Source organism: Rhea americana, unplaced genomic scaffold, assembly GCF_003343005.1.
Source record: "Rhea americana isolate MKP2758 unplaced genomic scaffold, rheAme1 scaffold_145, whole genome shotgun sequence".
Classification (NCBI taxonomy): domain Eukaryota; kingdom Metazoa; phylum Chordata; class Aves; order Rheiformes; family Rheidae; genus Rhea; species Rhea americana.
In genome coordinates, this window is record NW_028185539.1 from 2,267,803 (window position 1) to 2,288,782 (window position 20,980).

Here is a 20,980-nt window from a genome sequence, read left to right on the forward strand (position 1 = left end):
GTTTTAGTGTTTTCAGCCTAGCTCTTTGAACTGGAGCACTTGAAAACAAAGCTGATGCTTAAAATCTGGCCATGGGTATAYGCAAATATTTATTGTGGTTTAATACCTTTGCTCATTTTGCACAAATTTTGATTTTGATTTTTTTTCAGTGCTGTTTCAAGCCTGCAAACAAAGCACATGCACGTGCAGTGGGTYGCTCCTGCAGTTAAGCTGGAAGTGAAAACCGGGGCAAAGCCTGTGGTGTGTGTAARCTGCCAGAGCTGATGTTGCACAGCGAAAACCTTAAAAATGCCCCAAACCAGCTCTTTTGGCTCTCTGAATGATGTAGTAGTGTTGCAGGTCCCAGCCCCACAAAGGTTAATGCAGATGTGGAAATTCCCGTGATCGCTGTAGCTCAGCGGTGCTGTCCCTGCTTTGAAGGTTCTGCAGTTACCATCATGCATGTTTAGGAAGCGATAGCCTGCTTTTGCTAAAACAGTGTAATGCYGTACTTCTACGGCTACAAAGACTCTGGCTCCTAATTGGATTTCACAAACATAAAATTTGTGGCATAAAAAATGTTGTTTTAAGCAGCAGTGTGTAGCCATGATTGGTGGTATTTTTCCTTGAGGTTTTCAAAAGGAATTTTGYTACAGAAGCTGCAGTATTATTAGTTCATAATAAATATCACAGATGACCAGAAAACCTATTTCTAGATTAAAGGACACTCCTTATATTTATGTGGCATTTAAGAGAGCAAAAAACTGATCTAAATACTGAGAAAAGCCATGAGAACAAAATAAATAGTATGTTCTTGCTTGCGTGATCTAACGCTGTGTTTTCTCAAAAGATGCAGCCGCTCTCCCAGGGAGATATTCTTGTATTTTGGGTAAGTAGCRCACATTTTGGAGAAGGCAGGGAAGCTGCTGACCTAAATACATGTTTATCTGAGAATTGTTCCATTAAAGGGAACTATTCCGTCCTCATTGCAGAGTTTCCTCAATTTTCTTGCACTTCATGGTTACTGTGGGTGTTAGTATTTTAGTAATGTGAATTTGATGTGAAGAGACAGAACAAATTCGAAGTGTATGCCATTAGATTTAATATTTTACCTAGTTTGCGTTAATTTTTTTGAATGACTGTTTCAGAGGAGATAACTCTGTGGCTGTAAAAGTTGGAATTTCTTTAAGGGTCGCCTACCTGGGAGCAGTAGGCAGAGAAACGCAGTTTCTTCTTCTTTGTTCTCAAGAGGCTGTCGATGATTTTGATACAGTAAGTAGAGGKTTTTTCTTCTGATGGTCTCAGATTTATAAGTTGCATCTCTAATACACCAAACAGGCTACAAATGTACACTGGGGTATGTATTACARGGAGCAAATACCTGAAATTCTTGGGGATGACAGATATGTGGACTGCGTTTGTCTTGCTCGCAGTTTGCCAGCTCTGAAAAAGCACGTATTTTGCAAGGACTATGAGCTCTAAACTATAGAGAAATACTGTAAGGATGTAACAGTATACAGGATTCTACAGTTCTATCCCGTGATTTTTTTAAAACGTTCTTGAAAGATGTATGTGTGCCCAGGAAGGTGTAGAAGAAAAGTCCCTGCAACTCTTAGTTTTGGTCTGAAGTTGTGGGGAMAACGTGTTTTTTTTCTTGCACTCCAACTCTCTTGACGTGGTCTCCCAGGCGCTTTCTCRTGTGTTAGCTGCCTCCTTTGACCTGTGCTTTGCTGCGAGGGCCTCCTTGGCTGCTGGCTTGTGGTTTTCCGCTGCAGTATTTTGGAGAAGTAGCAGTGAGCAGTGGTCAAGGAGGTAGCAGAGGCTGGAGAGGAGGAGGAGCGGACATCAGTGTGTTTGCAAACGCCTCGCTGCTTTTGCATCAAATTAGCTGTCAGCTGGAGAACTTGGGTGACCCAGCCTAGGGACTCCGTCATTAGAAGTGTCCACGTAATGAAGTAACGGACTCTTAGAAAATTTTCTGTTGTTGTTTAAGAAAAGCTGGTAGATCTAGTGTAAGCCTGTAGGGTGCTGGTCATAAAACGCTTGCAAATGTGAAAATGAACTGAGTAGAAAGGAGCACGGGACTGTTTAATGCAAAAAGTTTGAGTGCCCCAAGACRTTCTGCCATTTGGCAGGCTCGTGGAGCAGAGCTGTATGCCACCTGGAGCAGGGCAGAGCCTACATCGGCCAAATTTTCAGTGTTTCAATACTGTTCTCTAGAATAAGCAAGGCAGAGCCTGTGTTTTACACCATTATGGGTATCAGAGGTGTTTTGATTGATCCAAGAAGACTCAGCATGAATTTAGGCAAATTAAGTCCAAATGGAAATTATTACCATTTGRAAATGGGTTCTGAAATGAATTCAGAAGAGGTCAAAAAATGAAAAAGGTTGTAATGTTCCAGKAAGGGAATCTATATTTTAATTCTGAAGGAAAAATTAAAATCCATATAATATTAGTTTTCTAAGGCAGGGGACAGAAGTTAAGATAGAAGAATTATCTCTGTGGTTCTTGATGCATAAAGGCTTTGGTCTTACACTTGCTGTCTGAAAACGTACAGCTTACAGGCAGATTAATTATAGAAGTCAAATGGGCTTTGAGCGTGGGTTTCTTCAGTGTGTTTCGAATTACAGTTGCAAGTAAGTAGTTTTTTCAAACTAGCCAAGCTGAAGATGCTCCACTCCTARTGTTTAAGATGCTGCACATGCAGAAGTTCCTGAGGGGTGGGGACGGTATTCCACGTAGACTTGTTGCATCCAGGACGGCCCATAATTTCTAGGAAACTTGAGATGAAGAGGTAGGAATATTGTTACTGCCGTAGGCTTGGATGCAGTACAGCAGTGAGGATGAGAAGAACTTGAGTGGGGGTGTTTAGGTACCAGAGATGCTGCRGGTACATTTTAAGCATGGTTGGAGGCACCTCAAGCAGCGCTGGTGACAGCTCAGGTGCTGGGAGCTGCTGCGAATGGGCTGCTCAGGACGCTCGGTGCGGGCTGATAGGACGCTTCCTTCAAAGCAGCGGTCACCCCTGTCGCACTGAAGAGCGTTCACCCTAGTGTAGGAGTTGTGGATGGGCTGTGTAATCTTTTCTGAATATAAATTGCTACTAAATAAGCTGGTGAAATAGCAGACCTTGCGGATCTCAAATGGAAGTAGAGACAATTACAGTCCTTTATGCATATGAATAAACTTCTGATGAGGCGTCTTTGAGGATGTCAGGAAAGGGCACTGTGCCTTCAGAGAAAGGGGAATGAGTCATTACTGCTCCTTGGGGCCTTGGGGCCGCCTCAAGTGGAACCAGATGCTCCAGAGGGACACGTGGCCGGCTCTGATGTTCAACTCTGGCACTGCTTTGCTCTACAAGGCTTCCTTGCGTTGGGTTACTTTGCTTATGCCCTTGTAGATGCACCGGAAATATAGAGTGCAAGCTTTTAAAGGGCATTTTGAGGGGTTATGTGTTTCCATAAAAGTACATTTTTGGTTAAAAGTCCCTAAGTTTGTATCTTTTAGTCAGCTAGGTCTTGCTAGCAAGACTACTTCAGGTCTTTCTTACCTACTGAATTATTTTTGTAGTAGCACAGAAGTGTTGATCTGTACGATATTTTCTGAACTACTAGGAAAACATATTTGGAGATAGGAGTTGTTATTTCAATAGCACCCTAAACATGCTTCAGGCCTGAGCATAAAATATGGTTCTGGAGGATGTTTCCTTGCTGTGGTGCTATGTTCCTGCTTTTAGTGACATCCAGTACGATGGTTAAAATAACATTGGGGGTTGACTCTGAAGATAAATTTGCTTTTTTCCTAGTTCAGTCTTGGGAGGGGACCACTCTACCTCCACCAAGGGCAGATGGGGTGCGCTAGGGGTCCTGCATGTGGACGTGGGAGGACTTTGTTCAGGTGGTGCATGCCTTGCCAAATCGCTCCCCCCTGCTATTGCTATCCCCAAGCTATTGCTTGCGTTTGTAAGAAGACCTGGATGTCTGTCCCATCAACAATAAACATAGAATTGTAATGATTTTTAAAGAAAAAAGGTGATCTTACAGCATTTTAGCAGCTTCTGGGCAATATTACAACGGAGCTTGCTAAGTCAAAGAAGAAGTAGCATGCTCAGTGGCAAATAAAAGAAATAGGAAACCTTTGGTTTTGTTTTGAGGTACTTCCTGTATTAGGTCAACAAAAAGGCGTTCAGCTGGAAGCACTGTTTTGTCAGAAACCGGTTGCTTCACCAAAGTAGAAGTCCAGCGAGCGAAACTCGGAGGCGGTTGGGCAACGGGGCCGGCGAGCGGAAGAGAGGTCTCCATGCGGAGCGTGCCGCCGAGGGTGGCCGGCGGGAGCCTAGCRGCAGCGGAGCACGGCCGGGCAGCGCGAGCAGGTACCTCCCGGGGACCACAGGCACCACCGGCTTCGTGAATTAGAAGATGMAATGCTTTTTTTTAGCCTTCTCTTTAGGTTTTTTTTGATGTGCTCCTGAGCACGTTCAGGCTGTTGAGCTTTCGCGCCGTCTGTCGGAGCTTTTACCAGTAGTTACCTTCCTTAGCGCGCTTTGACGTAGCTGAGGTTTTTATGCGGTCCCAAAGCTTTGCCCGAGCACCAAGTAGGAGAGATGGATCTGCAGGCGAAGGAGCGTGTCTGGAGGCATCTTCTCTTGCACCGGGATTGCAAAYGCGTGACTGCTCAGGGAAAGCTCTACCGCCCGTCAGGCAGCGAGCGCCAGGAGAGCGAGGTGACCGCGCTGGGCGAGCGTCCCGCTTCTGCGTGCGCTGGCCAGGTCCACCCGAGTTGGCCGCGGCGGTCATTCTGGGGAAGAATTAACGCTTTTCCGGCTGTCRTCTGAAGGGGCGTCGTGTCTTTCGGAGCGCTTCCGGAGCCCGACTTTGCAGCGTGACTCTGGTTGCCTGGAGGAGCTGCAGCRCATCCATCAATCTGTAGGGCTGTGAAATGGGGGGTGAGTGTGAGGGGAGTTTGAAGTCTCCTCTGGCAGCCTGTCYGCTGATAATCCAGGCAGCTGTATCTGTATTTCACGATGGAGATCATTGCCGTCTTAGGTAGATTTCCCCCAAGTCTCTTGATCTTTGACTTCAGAATCACCTATATTTCAAATCATCTTCAGCTGTCATATATTGGAAGCTGATATCCAACATCATTTTTACGTATATACTAATTTACAGCATTATTCCTTGAGCTAAACTGTGCAAGCAGTGGTGTTAAGAACGATGCATCCCGTGTGTGCAAAGCTTTATCCTTTTTTCTAAGCTTAATAGAGGTTTTTCCAAGCTTACTGGCTGTATTGTGCAGCTTATAGGTTTCTAAGCTTTAAATCCTGCTTGTTGYAGTTACTTTCCTATCAGCACCTCCTCTCCTCTGAGCTTTCTGTTTCTCGGTCCTCTTGCATAGAGATTTTGCTAATACGGTGACAAACTGGRTCTGCCTATGCCTGTAAATTCAAGAGCGGCTGTATTTTAAAGCTGAGCAACATGGATTGTTCATAAAAACATCTTTCTTTTCAATGCACTGGGTGGCCCTGTAGGGAAAAAGTAACCGATGTAACCCCCGCGTGCTCGGTGCGAACCCAGCGCGGGCTGCTCAGCCCCTGGGTGAGCTTCTCGCGCACCCSGCGTCCCCGTGCCCAAAAGCATCGTTCCGTTATTCCATTACAAACCACGCCAGGAGATAACAGTAGGGGACATGCTGCAGAACTGTGCTTGTTTTGAGGGTTTGTGCCGTATTACTTACTTTTCCGCGTGCCGGGATGACGTCTGTGGTTTTSCAGGACGGGTTYCCCGGGCRCCAGCCCAAGCTGGCGCGCCGCTGYCGCTCTCCGCGCGAGTTAGGTGACGGACTTGAGAACCACGGCGGYGCTTACGTGCATGCGTTTTGAGTGAATATGTGTAAAACACGTAGTACGCGTGTAGTAGCAGCCCAGCTTTTGCTTTGCATTAATGCGAGGGAGCTAGACCCCAGAGCTGGCCCATCCAGCCGGCTCCTTCAAGCAAGTTGGAGCATCTGGGGTTTGGTGCACGCTCGGCACGCAACCGAATTTTAGATGCGTGCTTTCCRGGGCTCCCTTACTGCGACACGACACGTCAGCCGCGTAGCGGGGCTACGTGGCATTACCCGGGCGATGAGGCCAGCATCTAGGGCTCCCTGCCCCGCTTGTCACCGTTCCCGCTCCAAAAAACCCTGCTGATGAAACGGAAGCGCTTGGGCTGGACATCTTGCTGCATGCCRTTCTCCAGCGTGCGTTTTGCATTGCATATGATCAGCTTGAGTTTTCCAGAACCAATTTCTAATATTCACATAGATCTATYGGAAGGGAGCATTTGAATGACGACGTATTTTCTGCAGCTCGAGAATAAAAGGGCCACTGGGATGGCATAAAAGGCAACTTCTCAAGTTAATTGTGAGATTTTATTGGTGTTTCACTCTGCTGCTCTCGGGTTACTTCTCTGAATCGATTGCAGGCCGCCTAATTTATGCATGAGCTCTGTTTGAAAGGCAGCACAAATTGATTTGCTGACAAGGCATAGGGAAAGGTGACCCTAATTTGTCACTTAATTTTCAATACAAGCCTACTGGGAAAAGACACGTACCAGGAACTGGCAAAAATTAAAATGCAAATTTCCATGTTCGTTTGTAAGATTCTCCATAAATACCTAGTAGGACGTAATGAATTTGTGGCAGATGTTTAGTACTATGTAARATATTAATGAGTTTTTTAAATCAGTTGAGATTGAACGTTTGTTCCTATAAACTGGTGTAAGAAACTTTGGAAATGCGTTGCTGGCAGTGAAGTAGACTGCCTGATGAGTGCCCTGCAGAGACTCGTTTGCTTGCTTGGTAAGTCGCTTTTCCTTGTCCGTGTTTCTATATTAATGAACTTAGTCCGTTTGTAAACTCTCGGGGGAAATAGTAAGTAATTCAACGTAGAGCCTTGCTGTACACATCYTTTTTTTAGCTAAAATTAGACCAARAAGGACAGACAGTGCATATCTATGTAGTGAGAGACGCATTTGGGTGTGAAATAGAAAAGCAAAATAGCCGTAGCATGGGCCTGGTGGTGGCTATCGGGTACTTTGACAGTAATTCATTGTTTTTTCTTTGATTTTTTTTTTTTTTTTCCTTCATCGCAGCCATTTTCTGTGCTTTATTCCAAACTCAGAATTTTGTTGCACGTCAGACGGTGCAGGCGGCGGTGGCCCCGCTGCTGCCCGGGGCTCTGCGCCGCTCACCCCGGCTCGCTCTGCTCCGGGCTGGGCTCGGGCCGGAATTGGCCTAGCCATCGATTTCTGGAAAATAAAACTATACATCCACGCCGAAATAAGTATTTTTCCTCTCCTGCTGGCTCAGGTTGCAGTTTCTTCTCTCTCGTTTATTTGTTCGTTTATTTTTAGATAAATCCTGTTATGCACAATGCAATGTGTACTGTTTTCTACTACGATTACCTRGGAAACTCGCCACTTGCAGATCAGAAATCTTCTTTTCTCAACAGCCTACTGTAGATTTTTGTCACTCCTAAGCTGCCTACGCTGCCGTGGCCTTGCATGACACTGAAAACAAGTATACTGATTTGTCTACCTGAATTAGGAGCAGAGAAACTAAGTTAGCAAGACAGTCTCTCAAGCTTCATTATTCTAAATGAAAATGCACTTTATTAAGTTAATTGGCACTTTGCCTCACTAAATCTCTTTTGTATAAATGATTATTCTRATTTGTGTTCTCTAATCTGATTATTGCCGTCTCCTTTAAAAGCGCTTTATTGCACGTATTCTGTTCCCATCAGGAATCGTTGCTGTCGGGCGGATCGATTCGCAGGCTGCCGGGAAGTTTCGGCTCCTTTTCTTGGCGGAGCCGGACCTCGCTCGTGCAAGGCACGCCAGCCGCGGGCAGTCCGAAAACCCCTCATCGCGCCGCCTGACGCTCCTTAAAGGAATCCGCTTATGGAAAGAGGAGGCTGGAAGGACAAATTCAGGTCTTTCAGTGTTAGGTGTCTTTTCCCCGCTGCAGGAAGGCAGCGTGGTCAGTATAAATTGTTACTAAATGTGAAGGGTGCCTTTCGCTTGGGAGCTGACCTTTAGCTCAAGTGCAGAAAACTCATGCCTTAAGTCCTTTTTTTTTTTTTTTTCCTTTTTTTTTCTTTTCCTTCCTCTGGATTTTTAGGACATCTTAAGTCTCTGAAGCAATTCTGGATTACAGGGGTTCAATTAAAAAAAAGAAAAAGATTGCTAATGTATTAATTTTTAAAGCTCCTAATTTTTAAAGCAGATCAAAACATGCAATTTCTGGAAAGCTTCTTGAGATTTGGTTTGGTGCTTAAGGCATAGGTCCACGTCTGCCCTCTGGAAGGGAGGTCTGCCCGGAGACCCGGTGGTGGCCTCCGCTCCGGCGGGCGGCTGTTGGGAAGCTGCGGGTGCGGAAGGGTCGCAGTCCCACGCTTGTCGCTTAGCATCTGTGGCAGAAACCAGCACTGAGCTGTTTGCACTGGTCGGAGCTTGCTTCCCAGGTTATCTTATTAAAGATTTGACTGGGGTTGCTTTGTTATCTTGGAGACAAATCTCGTGAACTCATCCTCRTGCGACTTCCCCAAAGCCTGTTTTCCGCATGTTCATTTAGATCTGAATTTATTATGAGTTTGTGCTAGGAGTTCGCACACAATAAATGAGGAGGATTTACTATCTACTCCATTTGACTCTGCTTTTACTCTTACATTTAACAAATACTTTATKTTACGTGATATGCTAATCTGTGTCTCTTAAGTGGGTTTCTGATAGTTTCACAGCAGGGCAGCGGTGCAGGAAAGGTATGCTTCTTTTTAAAGTGATTTTGAAAAATCACTTTGAATGAATAATTTTCCTTAATGTGCTTTAGCAGGAAGGTTTTTGTACCACCTTATGATGTAATGGTGCAATAAAATCCRAACGAAAAATGACATCACACGCTAAATATTTAAGTTATAAATAAGCAAGGTCCACAGTATGCAGTTTATGGCCTTTTAATGGGTTAAGAGGTATTTCTGCAGGGATGCAGTGGGAGAGCCCCAGGACTTAATGAAGGAGAAAGTAGCTGTGGTCAAGGGGGCAATAAATCACAGCTGTGCCGTGTGCGTGGGGCTGCTCCCCTCGGGGGCCGAGCTCCGCGGGAGAGCCTCGGTCAACCGTGGCCGTGGCAGCTGCACCACCACGTCGCACGTGCTCCGGGTGGGTGAGCCTACGGGCTCTCCCGAAAAACCGAGGACGCGTGGGCTTTGCTTAGGAGGGTCTCTTTGGTGAGACCAAACTAGTCTAGGAGTTGATGTGTGAAAAGCAGGAGCAGCAAAAGGAGAAAAAGCAGAGCRAGGAGAGAAGATCCCTCGCCCTTCCCTTCCCTTCCCTTCCGGAAGAGGTCTCCTACCCTCCGTCTCTGCAGGTAGGTGCTTGCACTTGACGTGACCAGTGTCTCGGATGCTGAGTTGGGGAGTTTCAAAGTGCATTTTGCAGATAAATTCTAGGGATATCACTGATGTTTGTGATTCCTCTAGTATGGTGGAAGTTAAGTTCCCACGGCTGTCAACAATCTCCATACTCTTTGCAATAGGAAGTCAGTCCAGCGTTCGTCAACGTAAAATGAGAATGCTTTCACGTCTCTCCGCTTTCCAGACTGATGGTGCTGGTCCTTTGGAATAATATTTTGCCTTCYGTATTTTTAGCACCAGACTTAAAATTTGGGGTGTAACTGTAGCCACGTACTGAAGGCCTCCGGCTCTTTGAAAAAAGCCACGTCGCGACAGCTATGCCACGCAGCACGGCAGCAGGGACTTTTATTATCACATTTTCTTAAACCCTAGGTTTTAGCCTTKCTGTGTTAGGTCAGATGAGGATTTGGTTCTGCAGCCAGAATAGGAATTAAGCATGTATACTAATCCAATAAGCCCTGAAAATAATGCAATTTCCTCACGTTTTGGGGGGAGTGGAGCTCTCCGCTGTGGTGCCGCCTTGAGCCGTGGGAGCAGCAGTGGGAATAACCCGAATGCTGCGAAGAGCTGTGCAAAGGCTTCGCGTTCCTGGAGGGCTTCTGAGCCGATCCTTATTAGACTGCGTTCAGGTTTTAAGTGCTGTGCCTCCTCGGCAGGGTTTGAGTTATGCAATTTTTCAGCTATGCAATTTTCCAGGGATTTCTTTTTTTCGATCATGCCGTGAAATTTGCTGTTGGACATGGTWGCTATTTTCTGTAACAGTGGTGACTTAAAATTGTGATTGGAACAAGAATTTCAAAGTGGATTTCTAAGTCTTTAAGACTTAAGATTATGAAGAATAGCTAATAATCCTATACTACCAGAAAAAAGAAAAGAAAATATTATTCTGGGGAGTTAAAGCTTAAGCACCTGAGCTATCTACCCATGAATAATCACAATGTAAAGACTTGAGGATATAAGTAGACAGCAATGCCCTGCATCCACATGTYATCAAAGCAGTTCCTATTTCTTCCAGGCAAGCTGGAAATTGCTTTAYGGATTGGAGGTGTCCTCGAGCCATGTGAAAGCTGGGTGATAATGAGAGCGTGTGTTTTATACCTGCATTTTTTGCAGCTTTATAAGCAAGAGACTTCTTTCAGTGTATATGGCTGCCCTTCCTGGTTTAGCAGTACTTTTCTACCAGTCTGTTTTTTCCGGAGATTGATTGCTTTTTTTAATGCGCTATATCAGGGCACTGCATCTTCTTGAGAATGGAGGGTGGTGCTGTTTCTTTGGTGGTGGGTTTGTTGTTTCAAAAAAAAAATCTGTAATAACTGTAAATCTTCTATCATGGTAGCTGTGTAAATATGCCTCTATGCAACAGCACACGGCGCTCCGGCGTATTGCAGTCACTCGCTCACCTCCCTGTCCACGTGGTCACGGACGGAGCTTGCTGAAGCGGTGCAAAGTTCAGGCTCTTGCATTCGCTTCGGTATAATGGCAGGCCTCGTAAACTTGCTATTTTTCTTTTCTTTTCTTTTGTAAGCAGAAACACAAAGCGTTCACTCGTGGCTTCAGGCTAAAGAGAGATCCCAACGCTTGCGTAGTTGCTGTCGGTGTGTTTATGCCTGATAAATTCTGAGGCGCCAAAGCTATGAGCACGTGCCACCTCCTGACTCTCAGGAGTGCAGATGCAAGGCTTTGGCATGGTCTTTGTACCTGCAGAATCCTCATGACATGAATCTCCGGGGARACTTCGAGGTGGTTCCCCCTTTGCAGTGGTTTGGGAAGCTGCCGACAGCTGCAGTTGCTTTGCGAGGAGCTGGATGTGTTTTGCCGGCGCGGAGGTTGACTGAGCGCTGAGCTTCAAGGGCTGAGAAGCTCTTGGCACTCGCTGCGACGGGTTCCCTGCGAGTCCGAGGGCCGGAGGCTTCCTTTGCTGACCGGTAACGYCAACCCCCAGGGGTTTTGCTCGGATCCAGTTAAGCCTAACTAAGCTGGTCTCTGGGAGCTGGAATACACTGGAGCAACAAGGTGCAAAAATTGCAAAATTGGGTTGTGTTCGGAGATGCTGCTACAGCTAGAGAAGAGCCTGAGCCAAGCGTCGTTCTGCAAAGTTACWACGGTGGTGGTGTTGGCACGGGTGTAGGGCCCTCTCCTGGAGATGTTCTGCGAAGCACGGAGCGGAGCTTGCGCTGCACGTTTTCACCCGGGGGGATCCGTGGCAGCCGTGGATAACGAACGCGTTGTTAGGGACTGGGTAAATGTAAGGCTAATTAGTAACAGCATTTGTTTTTTCCACATTAAGCACAGTTCTGAGGGTCTAGAGTAATCCTGGACCAGGTCATTTGTCTACAACTATTAATTCGTAGCGAGTTCCTGGGTTCCGAGTTCTCTGTAGCTGAGACATTATTGCCTGATCTCACTAAATCTGAATTTTTCCATATTTGTAAAGCTCCAGTAAATTATTACAAAGCTTGCAGGTTTGTAGCTGTGGCTCAGATGCGTCCTCAGGAGGAATATCTACCGGCCTGTATGTCAGACTGTTTGCACATACGTATCTGTATAAAGCCAGCTGGTGTAAGATTGCTCAGAAGTGGAGCTTCTTGCTTGCCCTGGGCAGAATCTGCCCTCGGTCTGTAGCAGTCTCTGARCTACGTCTGAACGCTTTCTCCTTGTTCTTGGATTTAAAACACTTCAAATGCATTCGTAATGCATGCAGCTTGTTGTTTCTTTGCCTCTGCATCAGAAATGAAAGTTAAGTGCAAAGACGGTAATAGAGACTATAAAGCAGGTTAAGACTTTCCTCATCTAAAGTAAACGCTTGCTTTTGCTTGTAACCTTGTTGTGAAATGAGAGGAAAAAAGTAATATAAGTTTGACTTTAAATTTACCAGACTCTTCTGTTTACTCCTAGGTCCAGGATGGAACATCCCTGTTTGTTCCTGCTGCTTTGTGCTAGTTTTCTGCTCGTTCACGCTTTACCACCAAATGGGACTGAATTACCAAAACCAACWGCGACGACAAGTAAGTACATATTTGATTTTGGGTGGTTGGTTTTGGTGAGGTCCTGGCCAGGGGAGTTTTGGCAAGCTCCCTTCTACTCCTCAGTCCACCACTATAGCCCATGTTCCTCATGATTTCTTCCTCTTGCTTCAAAACCTCCTCCAGCTACTTCCCAGTGTATTACAACCACGTGGTAAGGGGCTACTTCAATGCAAATAAAGATTTTTACTTAAGATGTAAGACATGAAGACGTCCTGCTATCATGTTCCCTGAATGCATGATATATTTCACTTGCCCATTTTCCTTATCCTTCATAAAGAAAGAAGGAGGGATATGGAAAATATGCAAGGATATGAAAATATCATTGTGATATTCTTATTATATAAGGATATTYCTTCCTTCTGTCCATCTGTCTGTCCTCCTTTTTCCTCTACCTAAACTTAATGCTCGCRTGGAAGAAAAACCAAGCAAGAATCAAGTCAAGCATGTCTACTGGCAGGGGCAACCAGCACCCATGACCCCGTGGTTCTGAGTAAAGATTGGCCAGTGACAGAAAATGCTTTTCTCTTGCGAGCTCTAGGGGGTGCAGTCATTAAGGGGGTTGACTTTAAAAAAAGTACTGCTGTTGACATTTAACTGAGCAACACTTGAAATACATGTGGCTGTTTGCGTTTAAGAGCTGTTTCTTCACGTTCTCTGAAAACTCAGTGGACAGCACTTCACTGGTGGTTTTTTTGGATCCCATTTAGAATTTTTTGGTCTGTAGTTATGATAATTTAGATCTTGCTTTAAACAAAATCTAAGGCTCTAGAGAGCAGTAGAGGTCCATCTGAGCACTGCTCTCCTTAGACGCTCTGACACCTCAGTGTGGCACTCTGCATCTAGGAAATGTAGGGTTCGAGGAGCGAGGAGGCTCTAGTAATAACAACAACAGTAATGAAAACCTTAGTGTTGTTTTGCTGAAGGCTTTCAAATATGAAATTGCTACTAAATGCCATTGCTTTGGTCGATAAATGAGCTGTGCCATGTTTCTTCTCTGGCACCTGGAGCATCAGAAGAACCGGTTACTGATGCTTGTTCTGCATATGAAAGAATATAGGCGCTGGGGAAGAGAAGTAATGATAGTTGCAGCGCTTCCTAGAAGATTTTAATAAAATTAGTAAACAGGAAGTTCCTTCATAGATGCTGTTCATCTTCAAAGATTAATTCAAAATGGTGCTCTATGTATGAATATGTGATAATACTGATAAAAGTAATCTTATCTTCAATATTTTAATGGATTTCAGTGATACAAGTTAGATTTGCTTAGTGGGACTAAACTGAATTTTTAAAAAAKATCAAAGCCTTCATTATTATTTAAATACATGTTAACATTTCTCCATGGTGGGAAGGGAAGAAGAATTTTGTCTCGTAGACAAGTATGTGCAGACTGAAAGTATGTTGCTACATGAAGCGGGTTCCAAGGTAATAGGATTAGCTAATGCTTTCGATAGCCGTTGAACTAAAACAATATTTTTTAAATCAAAAATAAAGATTCCTCACTGAAGTATCAAGAAAACTCTTTAAAAGATTATGGAAGTTGCTGGAGGATACCAACAGATCCAGCCTTCTTTTTGCATACAGATTTGGTGAATGATACAAAACAATAAGATTGGTTTTTTAACTCTGAAAGGAATGGTCTCAAATTATTGCATTTCAGTATAATTTTAGCACGCTTGATTTTTAAAACTTCTGTTAACTTGAAGTAGTGACTGTTTTCATTCTCGTTTTAAACGTGGGTACACGATTTGTGTTGCTCCATTTTCATTTAAACTTATGTAGTTTGAATGTGAAAGCAGCCTGGGAGATGCAGGAATAAAGCTTTTGAGTCCTTTATAAATTTTWAAATTTCTTTAGCATTTGCTCTGTGAATATTTGACATTTTCATGCCTGTCTTTACAGAGGGTGTTTTCCAGTAAAGGAATAGTAACGCAGTTGTAATTAATTAATCAGATGGGTGGGAGGTGGAAAGACAGTAAATGGAACGGCTTTCGATACCCCTTTTTACCGCTGTTTTAAATACTGATCTGTCAATAAGTTAGTGGGCCTCTTTGAAGATATTTGAAGAATATAGAATTATTGTAGAAACAGAGAGCCACGTGGCAGTATGTAGAACTGGACCCAGGGGTGGTGACTTTCCCGTCCCGCTGGAGTCCGTAGTGCTTCTTTGTCATGTGAAAAATGAGGCGTTTTCAGAACTTTGAGCAGTGAAGAGGGCAGCTGGCCCGGTTTCCTTGCTTTTTTTTTTAAGCCAGGGGGATGCTCTGGTGGATGCTTGTTCATCTGGAGCTCCAGTACAATGATTTGTTTGAATACTGACCTTCAGAAACGTGGGGTTTTGGTTGCAGTGTGTCGGGAAGGGAGCGCTGGCCTGTGTTCCTCGCCTGCCTTGTGCTAACTCACCCACGTTTCTGTTCTTAAGTGAAAAATGATTTTTATGTATTAAAAAGATCTTGTTTAAGGTAGTGAATAAGCACCATTTATGCCAACAGGTATGTGTGGATCTCTTTCCGTTTTTCAGTGTATCTTAGCTAGTGCTCGGCATGCCAGACCTACAGGTTTTTGGAGGATAACCTGTTTCCATCCTTAAGGAACCTTACAGGGTTTATTTAACTACATGCATAGATAAGTCAGGTTAGATTGCTGAACTTTTCCATACATGAAACTGCAGTGATTAATCAAGCCAATTGAATTATTTTCCAAATAGCTGTCCTTTCGGGCACACGAGGAGGACTGCAGGAAAGCATGGGACGATGGCAGTGAAAATTGAGGATGCAAGCATCGTTATGCAGGCTTAGCAGCGGGCTGGAGGAGTAACGCAGGAGATGCTCCACACTCGCGCAGGCCACAGATGATCTGACCTGAAATTGCCCCTAATTTAATGTCAGAGGTCTTGTATGGCTGCCAGGCAAGGTAGGAGCAAACCTGGGTGCAAAATGGACTTAAGTCTTTAGCAAAGACATGCTGGAAAGGTCATATTTCCAGCCCATGAGGGATCCCGTAGTCTAATAAGGTAGTGAATATATGCCATCAGAAACTTTTGCCATGTACAGGTACAAAAACAAGAGACAAATTCAATCAGAAATCTGTGTGTAATTGTGTAGGTACAGCATGGCCCTATTTAAGGCTGAGTGTGTTTCATTTGCAGTTTGATGGAACAAGGTCTGTGTCAAGACATTGCAACAGCCACTCTTAAAAAGAAAAGTTAGAAGGGGCCAGGATGTTTTGCAGATGTCTGAAACATCAGTYCTGACCCAAAGGAGAGGCACGTGTCATGCCCGAAAGAAAAGCCCCCGAGCACGGGCGCGTGCTGCTGCCCCAAAGCAAGGCCTGTGTGGTCGGAGGGAGTTTGCTTGTTCTAAGACCACCTGCGTGTCTGTGAATATGTGAAGCTTGTGGTTGATGAATTTGGCGGGGGTGGGGGGGAAGGTGTTAATCACTAAATCGCAGCTCACGGGCCGTTGCCCTGTCCAGGTCCTCTGTGCAAGGTAACAAACAGAGGGGTGAAGAAAAGCAGTTGGGAAGGGCTGGTGGAAGGAGGAGCGTGGTGGATCACGAGACGCTTCCTGCTGTGCAGGCACTGCTCTAAGTTCCTCTTTTTGGTTAGGGTGCTGGTTTTGCTTTTAACACTGGCGTACTGAAATTAGGAACCTCGTAACCCTGAAGGAAGTGGTGATGCATCTCCAGAAGAAGCAATCTGGCAGAGCGTTAAGGGAATGAGATGGGGAAGAGCGCCTGAGCAAAGCTTAGCAGAAGATGGGAGAAGCAGGATGGGGATTGTGGCCATCCTTCTGGTGAYTATCTTAATTCCATGTCAAGGTGAAAGTCAGTATTTCATTCTGTTTCTGCAAAGTACCTGGGATGGTTATTTTCATGGGGCTGCAAACAGAAGACCACGTGGTGGTGGACCACCGTTCCCTCTGTGTTGCAGCAGTACAGAATTTCCTGTGGGAAATGGTGCACTGCAGAGCTACTGTGGACAACATCTGCTTTTCCAGCGTGTATTTAGTTACATGTTTCTATTGACAACTTCTGAAGCAATACTGAAAAAAAGAAATAATTTAGATCTGTGTTTCAGTTTCCCCTTAAAGTCCTACTTAATGTTTAGGCAGTTGCGTTGGCCAGATATCTTTCACCCTCTGCATCTACAAAGACTTAGCTCGTAATTTCTCACTTTATTTTTGGATTCTGTTTACAAAATTGCCAGTGGAGCCACTGAAGAAAATAGCGGCGGTAGATGCAGCGATCTGAAAGCGCACCATGCCTGCCACGTGGTCCTTGCACGTAGGTCTGACACTGCAGCCCTGCTGAAAGCGGTGCGTTGGTGTGCAAGGAAGAGGGACTTCTTGTGGTTTTATGAACTAATTTCCTTGTGAAATGGGAGGGGGGGAGGTGAGGTGTAGATGCAGAGAATTGCATCAGTCGTCATAAGGGCGCTCTGTCCTTAAATAAAGAAATGGAGGCAGAAAAATGAACTTTTCTCCTCCTGGCTTGGTGCGAGGGGTGACTGCAAGCTTTTCTGTCATGCCCTTTGGTCGGGAATCATGTTTTCCAATGATGCCCCCAAAACAGGGTGTAAGGAACATGAGTTATTCTGAAAGAAAGAGAGAGGGGATTTTGTACTGTGTAAGGAACTGGGGGGTTTTTAATCCCCTTGTGACTCAGACGTTTCGCTCTGGTCCCCTTCTCCCCTCCTTCCTGCCAGTGTCTTGCGTTTTGACTCAGTACCGACGATAAAAATTGCTCCCCCCCCCCCCCCCAAAAAAAAATAATTCTGGAATTTCTCGGCTATTCAATCTGAAAATTGCTAGTTTCAGAAGTGGGACGAAGTTGCCCGTGTGGTGGTTTGGGGGGTTTATTTTTTTCTTCCTTTTGCAGCTTTTCCCTTGGTTTGCCTGACCTTCGTTTCCGTACGGAGCGCGGCGGTGTTAAGTGCCGCCCAGAGCTCGCTAGGCTGCTTCTGACGGGTGCCCGCGCATCCAGGCGCTTCCTACGGCAGCGATTTTCCGAACGCGGCCAAGCGATGGTTTCGGGTCACAATWTTGTCAGGCCCGTCCATTTTGTCTTTATGTACGATTTAACTGTCTAGTGCCGTGAATTTTGTTGCCCTGCCTTTCTTTGGGCTGTCGCTTTGGCCGAGGACATCGCACAGCCCGGTGAATTTGTACCTGTAGGGGAAGTTTTATTCCCGGTCCTGAAGCGCTGGGTGTGCAACCTCGCATCCCTGCTCTCCGGATCGCATCCTTCTTCCCGTCCGTACGGAGCTCGGTGTTTCCCGGAGTTATTCAAACTCCCTTGCTGCTCCCTCGCCCGCAGTTTAGTAAAACCCAGGCATGTTTCTCGTTTAAAGAAGGAAAAGTGGGAGCAGCGCGGGTRGGAGTCTGCGTGCTGGAAGCTTCTGCTCTAGGGGTAGCTGAGGCGAAGGTTTACGTGCGCGGGCCGCGGCGCGGGTGGGAAGCGGCGCGGCGGCCCCGCGAGAGGGGCGAGCAGAGGCCCCCTGGAAATGGCGGCGTAAATACCATTTTTAGAAAAAGAAACCAGCCCGCGGCGTCCCTGAGGCACTGTGGTTTTCACCGTTCGCCTGTAGTGTGAGCAGTAGATGCTAGGTGGGAAGACCGTGACCTTTCCTCCTTGGCGAGGAGGGAGCGGGCTCCTTCTACCGCGTGGACTTCTTTGGCCGCTTGGAAAAAGCAGGATCAGCGTCGTCTTGCTGAAGACTGAGGCTCGTCRTTTCGTTTGTTCAAATACAAATACAATACCGTGTCCCTATGACTTTGACTTGTCGTATTTTGAGTTGTTCGCTGCAATTAAAAAGTTACTGAAAGCGTAATGAAAGTGAAACGTAAAGTGTTGCATAAATGAAAAAACCCTCTGACAGCAGCTGGAAACCTGTAATTTTAAGCCAGTTGTAACATACAGGTTTTSTAATATCTGTTGTGAGCGCCTGTGGAGGGCTCCCCCTTCCTCCTCGTCCTCGCATCTGACCGCGAGGCCCCTGCGAAGGGCCCTGCGGCCGAGGAGCGGCTGCTCTGCAGAAGGGGAAACCCTTTGGGTGGCTTTCGCAGACTCCACGGAGGAGAGCGGCTTACACCGGGACCTCCTGACTTCCGTGCTCGTCCTGCTGCTGGTGTTCGTCGTCTTCCTCCTTCTGGCCGGCTACTTCTTCAGGTGGGCGTCTGCGCAGCGCCGCGCGCGGAGCCGGGGCGGTGGCGTGGCGCCGGGCTCGGGAGAGGAAATGCAAGCGGCTGCGCGCTCTGCGGGGGCTCGCGGCGCCCGCGACCATGAGCAGAAGGAGCTTCTCCCGGCTGACGTGGTGCGGCGGGGCTGGGGGAGCGCCCGGCGGCCCCGAGCGCGGCGGCGCCGGCGGCGGCTCTCCCCTAAGGCGTCCTCTGTGTTTCAGGTTCCGAAGGAGCAGGAAAGCTGTCGTGAGCTCCGGCGACAAAAAGATGCCCAACGGGATCCTGGAAGAGCAAGGTAAGCGGAGGCTCGCGCCCCCGCCGAGCACATACGCCATCCATACGTTGAGAAAATCTTAAGTTGCAGTGGTTGCTTTTAATTAAATTTCACCTTAAGTTGCAATACAGCAAATACTTCTTTGTGGTTGTTCCTCCTAAATAATTTATTAGGAAGCCAGCTGAGATCCAAATTTGTGGCGCTGTGAGCTTGTATTAAGAGGACTCCAGCGTTTCTTCTTAAAGCGGGCGGGGAATCCTTAACTGCTTGCAAAATTAGAAACTAGTTCCTGTACAGGAGCAGAAACAAAAAAGGGGGATGAGGCAGGGAAGGACTGCAAGCCGTTAGCCCRAAAATAAAATATTCCCAGCAAGTGCAAATGTTTTCCACTGGACTTTTTGGCTGTGCTGGTGCTTCGGGTGTTTTCCTTTCGCACAGGATGTTGGGGACAGATTCTGGCTTAGAGATTTTTATGCCGTAACAAAGATAAAAAAACGTAATGTCAAAAAGTATTGTATCGGGGCTTTCCATCAAGTCCCCGTGGCTATGTAAGAACTGGTTAAAAAAGAGCACGGTAGTCAGAGAACAAGTCGAGACCTCTAAATATAGCGCGGCGCCGCTTCCTCTGCGGCGGTCGGCGTTCCTCGCCGCGCAGGAGCGTTTCGGRGGATGCCGGCGAGGCGCTGGCCGCGCTCCCCGCTCGCTCTCGGCTGCGGGCCGCTCGGGGAAGCGGTCTGCGCTCGCCTTTGCCCCGGGCTGCCCCGGCGTCTTGCACGAAGCGATGGGTTTTGACGTTCCTCTGCGTCTTTTCGGCTGCCTTGGCCGCATCGTAATCCGGCGGCAGTACCGAAACCATTAATTCTACCAGTTGTGGTTCTGCTTGAATTTATTATGTCCTCCAAGGAACACTTGGCCTGCGGCTTTGTTTTCTTTTATTTAAATCACCGGTTTTAGTCTCATTTCAGAAGTCTGGTTTGCTGTCCTCCAGCTGGAGTTAATTTGTAAGCTGAAATCACTTGCTGTCTATAGATGTGCCTCTAAYGCTGATTTTCCCCGCACCGACAGAACAGCAGAGAGTGATGCTGCTCAGCAGGTCTCCGTCGGGCCCCAAGAAGTATTTTCCTATCCCAGTAGAAAATCTGGAGGAAGAAATCAGGATCCGGTCGGCGGACGAAGGGAAGCTGTTCCGGGAGGAGTTTAACGTAAGTCTGCACCTTGGCGTGGAGGGCAGGAGTTGGGAAATGAATGGCTGCGAAGACGCACAATTCTTTAAAAAAAACCCCTAAAATTCTCTCGCTGCCTTTGGAGGCACTGTGCGAGCATGCCAGTACGTTTTGCCTCTCGTCTTTAACACCTTTTTGGGATGGGGATGCTCTTTGCTTGAGCACCTCYTCGTGCTGCCTGTTGTTACGGTGTTTGAAGGAAAGTGGTTGAGACATCAGTGCCCTTGGCACCAGCAAATTTCTATCATGACTCTCCTGTACACCCTTTGGTGGGCAGCTGCCCTCCTTTAAGGGGGGAAAAGATCACAGCACAACTGGAATGCAAATGCTAAATGTTGCGTTTACCATGTGAATGCTGAACTTGGGGCAGAAAGTCGAGCTTGGCATTAGCCTTTGAAAAAATCACTGTTTGCTTAATGAAACTACAGCTGAAAAAAGAGGAAATCTTGAGAAACTCGCCCACTCGTTGCTGGGAATAGGTTAGCGGCTCAGACCAGACCGCCTGTGCTGCCTGGTTAAGGAGCCCCAAAGCTGAKAGGTCTGGAGCAAGGTCCTGCTGCTGCAAAGCTTCCCACCGTGCCCATCATGAGCCTGAGCTCCCCAAAGCGCGGGGTGCGTTTCTGTACTCGTGTAGGTTTTGTAGAAATGCTCAAACACCTGCACCCCCGGTGCACCCAGGACCCAGCGACACGCAGCGCTGTGCCCTAGCCAAAACGGCGAGGCTCCAAGCGATTCTCCTGGAGAAGCCAAGCAGAGCAGTCACTAAGGTAGGCAGCAGGTTGGATTTTTGAAGGCWGTTGTCTTAGATTTATGTTCTTAATGCTGCTCTTTATTACTTTTGTCCTTAAAGCC

At 46.6% G+C, this 20,980-nt stretch overlaps 1 protein-coding gene across 1 annotated transcript in view; it reads left to right on the forward strand.

The window, feature by feature from the left end:
• The first annotated feature begins 12,325 nt into the window (after nt 1–12,325).
• PTPRE (protein tyrosine phosphatase receptor type E) overlaps nt 12,326–20,980 on the forward strand; it is a 30,223-nt gene continuing 21,568 nt past the window's right edge. The window contains exons 1-4 of the mRNA XM_085299117.1: nt 12,326–12,434; nt 18,518–18,620; nt 18,853–18,926; nt 19,971–20,107. Of these exons, the coding sequence (XP_085155243.1) occupies nt 12,332–12,434; nt 18,518–18,620; nt 18,853–18,926; nt 19,971–20,107 (417 nt within the window). The 5' untranslated portion in view covers nt 12,326–12,331. The remainder of the gene's footprint in view (nt 12,435–18,517; nt 18,621–18,852; nt 18,927–19,970; nt 20,108–20,980) is intronic.